Consider the following 9,764-nt stretch of genomic DNA (forward strand, 5'->3'; position numbering starts at 1 on the left):
TTTCCTAGGGGAAAAATATGAAGCTTTTGGAAAATACAGATTCTAGGCCCCACTCCAGAGCATCTAAATTGGAAGGGCCATTTCCAAATTGGAATGGGACCAGGAGTCTGATTTTTTTTTTAAATCTGCCTTCGAAATGCTGATGGCAGCTATTTTCAGCAACTGCTGGGCGGACCGAATTCTAAAGTTCCTTGAAACTGTAATAGCCTGTGATTTGGTTATTTTTAAAATTGGGTATTTCCATTTAGGGCTTGGAAGATGAAAAGGAGGCCTCTGAGAATGAAACAGACATGGAAGACTCCAGAGAGATCCCAAGTGACTCTTGGCGTACAAGGGGTGAGAGCGAGGAGGTCTCGTCTCCTCAGTCCCTTTGCCATCTAGTGCCCCTGGCACCGGGACACGAGCGATCTGGCTGTGAGACCCCTGTCAGCGTGGACTCCATCCCTCTGGAGTGGGATCACACAGGTGATGTGGGGGGCTCCTCCTCTCACGAAGAAGACGAGGAGGGCCCATACTACAGTGCACTGTCAGGTAATAGCCTTGACATTGACTCGTTTGGCTATATTTTTAGCCCCTTAGCAGCTCAGCCAACTCTCAGTGATCAAGAGTCCACTCACCAGCTTGTGGCTGATCCAGGCTTTCTGTGGCTTCATATGTTCTGTCCTGCCTGCTGGGCTGTTGAGAGTTGGCTCCCTCCTATGACAGGCAGAATAAAAGGAGAAAATAAATGAAATTCACATTCAGACATTACGGCTATCACTGATGGCTCTGGATGTTTGGGAGAGACTCATCAGTGAGCTTGCCCATTGAGATTTTCAGTGTCAGTAGACTGAGTGCCTCCATTCTTTCTATATACTTCTTTTCCCCCACCACCTCTTCGGACAGTTGGAGTTGGCTGAGAAATCCTTCTGGTTTCTGAAATCTTTTCAATTGAAAGATAAAGGGTAGTTGGTTTTCTCCTTCCAGCTGACAATGTGTCTACTGTTTTAACGTAATACTTGGGGGCATTAATCTACATGCTCCTCCAGTGAGGAAAATGACATTATTCTTTTTCAGATGTAGAAATCCCTGAAAATCCTGAGGCCTATCTTAAAATGACCACAAAAACCTTGAAAGCGTCTTCTGGTAGGCCCCTGCCCATGCATGTTCTCAACACGGCAGCATCCTGCAGCATACACTGCATCCTAAACTTCGCTCCATGTCGTGTCTGACCTCCGCCTTTTGTGGACACCATGCGCCTCGGTCCTTGTGTCATGGTGTATTTACACTGCCGTACTCACACATACCCGCGTGCTCGTTATAAAACCCCACACAACCAACAGTCTCGACGCCATCCCTCGCCTCCCCCTCAGGCCTGTGCAGAAGGGAGTTTTTCCTGGTGCCTTTTTTATTTTTCCTCCATCTGACTAAAGTCCTTTGGCCTGGGCCAAGCTTTTTTCATGGTGGCTTGGTTTGGAACTATTTCCTTGCTTATGGTGATTTCCTGGGAAGAGGAGGAGTCAGTGGGCGGGAGTAGAGGTACTGTTGTATATGTGGTAGAAGAAGCCTGCCTTTCCTTGATTTGTAGCTCTAAGCTGTCTTCTCTGACCCACCCCATCTGCAGTGGTGGGGTAGAGCCACAAGCAGCCCAAGTCCATCTTGACGTTCTCTCTTGCCCTCACACCTGAGAAACCTTCTGTTCTCTTAGTCCCCAGACCCGGCCTGCAGCCCATTGCCACCACCATCAGCGACCCAGCTCCACCACTCATCCCGCAGCAAATCATATGTTTGTTGTGCTCCATTGTGAACCCATCTAGTGAAGGCAGTGTTGCTCAGTTGCATGTCTCTCATTTCATTCCTTCTGGGACATACTGACATTTTGCAAATGTGCATGCTTTGCAAGAAAAGCTGCAGAACTCATTTTTATACTTTAACCTGATGCCGCATTACCCATGACTTTTTTTGTGTAACTAAATATGGATCTTTTGGTTAAAGAGAATGGACCGTCACTTGTATTTTTGCTTTCAGGTAAATCAATTTCTGATGGCCACTCATGGCATGTTCCTGATAGCCCTTCCTGTCCCAAGCATCACTACAAACAAATGGAAGGTGATAGGAATGTACTGCCCATCCCCTCAGATTCCAGCACCCCTTACAAACCAGCTTACGTAAGTCTTGACCCCCCTGGGTGTGTAACCCAAGTGCATAAGTAACAGTTTTTAAAAAGAGATACTTTGGTATATACCAGGTGTGCTCACTCCCCGGGCTCGTGTTTGGAGTTGATTTTCCCATGGTGACAATACCTGTGCTGAGCTGTTTATACTTTTGGGCCTGGTCTCATGAGCCCTGGCAGAACTGATTAGATTTATAGATAGGTTTCTAGCCAAAAACCATCTTTATATATTGGCATGATACAACAGCAGTTATTACACCTGTGCTGATGGTGGAGAAGTGAAGTGCTGGCTTTCCTAAACAGCTCCTGAGCTCTCAAGCCTTTATTCCATTTACCTTTTGACCACATACCCTATTCAAAAAATTATGACTTCGTATTCAGAAAGATTTGACAGTGTTCCGTGGTAGATATAGGTTGATTCCTAGACCTACCACTAAATTGCTATGGGGACTTAGGTACTTTGCCTTAACTCTGTAAGCCTGGACTTCCTCATCAGAGGATAAACCTACCTCATGTAATTGTTGTTAGGGTTAATTTATCAAAGTTCCAAACAAAGGCCTAGTACAAAGAAGGGCCTCAGAAGCGGTCGTCATTATTATTATTACTATCATAGGGTCTCTGTGAGTTGGAATCAACTCGACATCAGTGGGTTTGGTTTTGGGTTATGGGTTGCTGCTATTGTTTATAACCATAAGCACACCTCTTTAGTTAAATTTTCCTCAGGCAACAGGAGTCCATTGGCAAGCTCTGGTAGGCAGCTGTTGAGGGGAAGCCAGCCTGGGGTTTAATGCTGGCCCCATATCATTCACAGGACAGAGAATTAGCAACCAGAGAGTTGAAATTTAAATATCTCTTGTATTTTTAGTGTCATCTTTTAGAGAAACCAGAAGCAATGTAAGCATCACTGGATTAGTCCTCAAACGGCCCTCTCTGTCTAGGCGTGAATATTGCTAGGTAATTGGACATGGTCACATCCCAGTCATTTGATAATGGGTTGCCCATGCCCAACTGAGAAACTCTTCCTCTGGCTTAGCAAGCAGTTGTCATTTTTAGTCCTGTGCCCTCTGTTGTGCTGAATAAGACTTGCCAGTCTGGGGTACACAGACCCAGCCCTGGGCCTTTGCTTTCCATCCAGGGCCCATGTAGTTTGGCTTCTCCCAGAAATGATGCTTGTGCTCCTCACCTGGCCACTTTAAAAGCCCAACCCTTTTATTGTGTCTGAAACTAGGTGTATCACCACAAATCTGAAGGGTTTTTTATTTTTTTATTCCACACAAATAGGCCATATGGACACAAGCCAAAGAAAGTATGGCTTTTCTAAAAAAAGGATACATTTATTTTTGGAAAGGCCTGAGATAATAGCCCCATCAGCTCTGTGATAACAGAAGAGTCAATATGTGCAGTGAAAGATAAGCGCTTGGTAATGAATGACTCTGGGAGACGGATTTGTCCTCTGTGTTTCCAATTCCCGGTGATAATAATGCCAACCACCTCTACAGAGTGACTGGGAGGGCTAACTAAAATTCTGTAAAACAACTGTGACAATGTAAAAGTGCTAACACGGTAACGGCCTGGTAAGCTCAACAACTGTTTTTAACTCTTTTTGCATGGTTCGTTTGAGGAGTGCTAGGAAGCATGCAAGTTAAAGCAGGCCATTTTATCCCCGTCATTGACATCTCATCTGCTTCCCACCTTGTGGGCCTTTGCCAAGGCTTTATTTCTGCCATTAGCTCTGTTTGCTTTCAGTGCTACCCGTACACTTGAGTGCCTCTGAAATACTAGCAAGTCACCCTCCAAAGGGAAGGGCCCTGTGTCTTAATTTTTTACCTGTTCATACGGGCCAAGGTGCTCTTCAGATAACCTTTAAAATGGCATTAAAATTGATATTTAGGATTTCAATGATAACTTAAAATTCATTTCCCTCTAGGCAAAGCTGCTCTTACCTCCAGGTACTGATGGTGGCAAAGAAGGCCCAAGAGTCTTGAACAGCAGCCCCCAGCAGGAAGAGGAAGGGCTGGCTGGTCTAACTGGGCAACAGTCAGGTATAGTTAAAAGTAGGTGGTCATTAAGAGATGTGGTGTATGGTTTTTTTAGGTTAGCTGGGCATTTACTTGAAGTTGTTGCTCAACAGAACATTAATGAGGAATTGGCCAATTATTTACTTCACAGAAACTGCTGAACTTACTGTACAGCAGTCAGTGTTATTTTAGAATAAGCTGACCTATATTTACAATCTAATTCCTAGACTGTCCACTTTACTTTCAAAACTATTCTTTAAATATTGACAAAACAAGCCTCGTTGTGATAAAGTGCATGTTTTAATGACTTTACTTATTTATAAAGATCAGACATGAAGATGATCAAAGAGCTGTGATATGGGTTCTCTTCATGCGACCAAGTCAATGATTATAAAAGTTATAACTAAGGAATATACATTAAGTCTAAACTAAAGCTGACAGCACTGACCTGATTATTCATTGGCTAAAGGAAAAACCGCCTTAAAAACAGCATTAACGGAAGCACTGAACTTGAGACCATACCTAATATTGACAACAAGCTGGATTTCCTACTACCCACCTGCCTCATTCCAGCCTTGGAGGGAGTGTAGAGGCATGGGCCTTGAAGCAGAGCTAGGGCAGGCAGCGGGGTGGGGGGGATGCCATTTCATACTCCAGGCAAAGAGAGAACTCCCAAATCCTGTTCCTCCCGTAAAGTTTTCATCACTCTGGCCACTCATTAATTGGGAGCAGAGAGAAGTGTGTTTTCATTTTCGTTGTTCTTTAATTGGCAGCTTTTTATTCTAGGTGCCTTTGATAGATGGGAGCTGATTCAAGCACAAGAACTTTGCAACAAACTTAGAATAAAACAAAACTTGCAGCAGCTGAACTCTGATATCAGCGGCATCACCACTTGGCTGAGAAACACTGAAACAGAACTGGAAACATTAAAGATGGCAACACCTCCCTCCAATATCCAGGAAATGGAACTCAAAGTGAAGAGACTGAAGGTGAGTTCGAGATGTGGTGGGAAGGAGGAATTCAGAACGTGTTAATGATGCAGACGGCACCTGGCAAATGGTGTGTGGTAGGGGCCAACCTGTTGATTGGTCTTCTGTCACTGGCAGTGACATGGATGCAGATTTTTTTCATATGGAAGAGCATCTACAAATGATCCTCAGTGCTGGGAAGGTCAGACTTGAGTCATCTCCAGATTCTAGGCTCTCAGGCAACTTTTACCGTAACTGTAACTTAAAACCACCCTTGCAATTGTGTGCAACAGTCCCAGTCAAAATTGGTGGTGGAGCATCTTGGAAGGGTAGGGAGTGGGGAGGACTAGCTTACCACTGGTGAATGCTATGACCTGATCTGGTTACACTATTATGCAGTTAGGATTTGTCACCCATAGAACAAGCTCCCACCACACTGGGACTAGCCAGGGAGCAGGGGAGTGGCCGTTTGAGCCCTGTACTTTGGGGGTGCTCTGAGCATGAGTTCTGAGAGGACCCAGAACAAGGGTCTGGGGGTATCTAGACACTGTTCATATTTTTGCAGTCCCTGGGTGGTGCAATCAGTTAACGTGCTCAGCTGCTAACTGAAAGGTTGGCAGTTTAAGTCCAGTGAGAGGTGCTTCCAAAGAAAGGCCTGGTGATCTACTTCCAAAAAATCAGCCCTTGAAAAACCCTATGGAGCACAGTTCTACTCTGACACACATGGGATCTCCATTAGTCAGAATCGACTACAGCAAGTGGTTTTTGGTTGCTTATTTTTATTTGTATTTTACTATGTGCATTGGTCTATCAAGGGTTATGATTCATTCTAAGGAATAACATTTCTGTGATATTTGGGGGCAAATGCAGGATAACTGGGTATATTTGATCTGGGAGACTGTTAATTTGTTCTAGATTTTTATTGAGCCAGCCAGAGAGCAGAGGCTCTAGAGGTCAGCAGGATCTGTCCGCCCGCTGGTCAGGTGGCTGCCTGGAGAGAGGCAGGCAGGCAGGCTCTGCTCGCAGGCCCTGCCTGCGGCCAAGTTCGTGACTTGTAAGGCAGCTCCTCACCTGACGCCGCCCAGCCAGTCACGGGCGAGGTCACTCTTGTTTCTGTGGCCACAGCTTGGAAAGCATTTGGCAGATCTGTTCCCTAGCGAAGTTTGGGGTGAACCCCACATTGTGATTTTCAAAGTGCCTAACCTCTTTTCTCTCTGCCGTAGGAGATCTTAAAAGCCTTTGACACCTACAAGGCATTAATAGTCTCTGTCCACGTGAGCAGCAAGGAATTTCTGCAGACCGAGAGCACCGAGCCCAAGGAGCTCCAAAACAGACTCCACCAGCTGATCCTGCACTGGGAGGCGGCGCAGGGAGCCGTGGACAGCTGGAGAGAGGGCTTGCGGCAGTCGCTCATGCAGTGCCAGGTACGCTGACTCGGCACCAGGCCACCCAAGAGCCGGTGCCCAGAGAGCAGCAGCCAGGCTCTTGGGGCCCACAGAGGTTGGGGAAGCAGATATTTATATCATAGTCAGGCAGCTTTGGCTCAGCCAGAAGTGGCCTGTGTGAGAAGACATGAGTGGTTTGCTCGTTTATTTCCAAACAAAGGTCACCTGCCGTCTCAGAGGCCTGATGTTTGCCTGTGTCCCCTGGCCCAGGTTCACGCCCACTCCCAGAGTAAGGGTTCCAGCAAGTGTTCCAGTAGGTCAGAAATGCCACCTCAACATTTCCTCCTTCTCTGTCCTTGTGTCAGGAGGCCTTATAACAGAGTAATCAAGAGATCTGGCCCTGAAACAGGAGCAGTTTAATCCAACTCTATTAACTTAGTAGCTGTGTGACTATGGGCAAGTCATTGAACCTTCTAGACCTCAGTCTTCTCATCTGAAGGATGGGGATAATTTTAGTACCTAATCACAAGGTTCTTTTTAGGACTAAATGAGGTACAGTGTGTATCATCTTAGCCCAGCGCCGACACATAGCAAACACTCAATACATGTTAGCTGTGCACTGCTGTTTAGCTCTGACCCATCTTAGGTGACGTGCATTCACCAGCACGCCTACACAGAGCCCTGTCCCTGGGCCACAGCCTGTCCTCTTGGGTCGAGTGTCCCTTAGCCACTGAATCAGCAAATGGGAAGAGTAATTTCTTTGGTCTTCATAGGTAATTTCAGTTCGGGCTCCATCTTTTTGTTAACGCTTTCCACTTCACAAAATTCATCATGCTTCCTGGACAGTGCCAAGTGCCCTCTCCTTCCCTGCTCTCCATTTTCCTTGTTTAATTTAAACTTGGCCCTTTTTTTCCACTGGATAAGACGAGAAGAGCAAATGACCATGATGGATAGAAAAAGCCACCTGCCTTCCCAGCACCTCTTCTTAGTTCTAAGAAAGGGCAGTGCTATAAGGTGTGTTGTTTTTCAAGGACTTCCACCAGCTGAGTCAGAGTCTGCTCCTGTGGCTAGCAAGTGCCGAGAACCGAAGGCAGAAGGCTCATGTAACTGATCCAAATGCAGACCCTCAGGTTCTCCTGGAGTGTCAGAAAGCACTAATGGTAAGTGTCCTCCTAAGGGGTTCTACACCACCATTGGCTTCAGTCCGCTACCATAGGTCAGAGTACTTAGGCAGCCTGGCCTGCTGTTTGTGAACAAAAACCCTAAGTGGAGTCTGTCTTTCACTCGGTCAGAAGCAGCACCCATGACTTCATATTCCACTTGGTGTCTACTGCACATCCCTTTGTGGTTCTGCAGCAGAGCCACCCGCAGGGATGAAGAGCCATAGTCCAGAGCAGCACGTCTTCAAGACTCGGAAGTTGAGGACACAGACATTTAGCAATATCAGAAAAGTCTTGGAGGCTAGCTGTCATTTCATGTATTTATCTCAAGAGCAAACCAAGATGAGACCTCTATGTATTCTCGCTTGTACTCAAGACTCAAGGTGACATTTTTATCCGCAAATTTGTATGTGGTTTAAATTTTAAATATTTTAAATTTCATCAAAATGCTATCTGTTTAAAATATGTATATAGATAGATAGATGTCCTAAAATCTTTGTAAAGTCCCACTCTCTAGAGCAGCACTGTCCAATAGAACTTTCTATGATGATGAAGATGGTCTGTATCTGTGCCGTCCAGTATGACAGCCACTGGCCACATGTGGCTACTGAGCACTTAAAATGTGGCTAGTGTGACTGAGAAACTGAACTTTTGATTTTAATTAATTAATAGCCACATGTGTCTAATGGCTTGCATATTGGGCAGCAAGCAAGGTAACTCCCCTCAACAATTCAGACTGATTTGTCTGATACATAACTCGATACTTCTTAATTTATCGATCTTAGATTTTCCCTTGACCTCCTGCCATAATGGACGAGGTCCTGATCTTCCCACATGACTTTTCTCACTTCTTTCCCCTAACTCCTCTAGTATCACAACTGTCTTCAGGTTGAGAAGGAATAAAGAACGGGAGGAGAGGGGTAACCTACTTGCTACCTAAGTGATGCTAGGCAGGCAGATTTAAAAAGTAAAATGTTCTGGAGTTGAGCACCACTCATATTCATCCCAGAACTTTCCTGGCACTAAGAAAGCCTCATCTGGCCACACTAGCTTCTCTTTTGACAAGTAACTTTTTCACACTCTTTTTTACTTCTAGCAACTTGAAAAGGAGCTATTGGAACGTCAACCTCAAGTAAACTCCTTACAGGAGATTTCAACCAGCCTTCTTATTAAGGGGAATGGAGAAGACTATATTGAGGCTGAAGAGAAAGTGCATGTTATCGAAAAGAAACTCAAACAGTTACTTGAGCAAGTGTCCCAAGATTTAATGTCCTTGCAGGGAAGCCAGGTGAGTCCACTTGGAACTTTTAAATGTGAAGATGTCATAGTAGATGCAAACAGAAAAGCAATGTTGCAGCCTTGCTGTGGAGAGAGGCTGTAAGCTGGAGTCTCACTCATGCCCCTTTCTAGGTGGGTGGCCTTAAAGAGTTATATCCACTCTTCGAATCTGTTTAGTCCTTTGTAAAAGGGAGCTAACGATAGTACCTACCTTTTTTTCATGGCTGGAGCCTTGAAAAACAACTCTAATCTGGTATCATTTCTGCTTTGTCTTCATGCCAAACATACTCAAGCTCTCAGCTTTCTCACATGACAGTTTCAAGTCCGCTTCACTCCCTGCTCACTTTCTTATGACTGTGTTCTCATTTGTGTACTTTCTTCTTTTTAAAATGTGGTGCAACTCAGAACACATGGAATACCCAAACCATGGCCTCACCAGATTAAGGGCAGGCCCGTCCCTTCCGTTGTTGTTGTTTGTTGCTGTCAAGTTGATTCTGACTCATGGCGACCCCATGTGTGCAGAGTAAAACTGCTCTATAGGGTTTTCAAGGCTGTGACCTTTCAGAAATCAGATCACCAGGCCTGTGTCCCGAGGTACCTCTGGGTGGGTTTGAACCTCCAACCTTTCAGCCAGTAGTCAAGCACTTAACTGTCTGTACCTCCCAGGGACTCCTATCCCCTCCCTTCTGGAGTCTATATATTTCCTCCTGTGCAACCAAGACTAGATGAAGGTTTACAGAACAAATAGTTTCTCATTACAGTTAGTACACATATTGTTTTATGACATTGGTTAACAACCCCAC

General features: G+C 45.3%; 1 protein-coding gene across 1 annotated transcript in view; it reads left to right on the forward strand.

Annotated features, from left to right (window-relative positions):
- Positions 1–9,764, forward strand: part of SYNE2 (spectrin repeat containing nuclear envelope protein 2) — a 325,154-nt gene that overhangs the window by 313,747 nt on the left and 1,643 nt on the right. Inside the window, exons 105-112 of the mRNA XM_004370941.1 lie at positions 249–531; positions 1,057–1,125; positions 2,008–2,147; positions 4,080–4,194; positions 4,957–5,159; positions 6,362–6,562; positions 7,555–7,683; positions 8,780–8,971. Coding sequence (XP_004370998.1) covers positions 249–531; positions 1,057–1,125; positions 2,008–2,147; positions 4,080–4,194; positions 4,957–5,159; positions 6,362–6,562; positions 7,555–7,683; positions 8,780–8,971 — 1,332 coding nt within the window. The remainder of the gene's footprint in view (positions 1–248; positions 532–1,056; positions 1,126–2,007; positions 2,148–4,079; positions 4,195–4,956; positions 5,160–6,361; positions 6,563–7,554; positions 7,684–8,779; positions 8,972–9,764) is intronic.

Source organism: Trichechus manatus, unplaced genomic scaffold, assembly GCF_000243295.1.
Source record: "Trichechus manatus latirostris isolate Lorelei unplaced genomic scaffold, TriManLat1.0 scaffold00010, whole genome shotgun sequence".
NCBI lineage: Eukaryota > Metazoa > Chordata > Mammalia > Sirenia > Trichechidae > Trichechus > Trichechus manatus.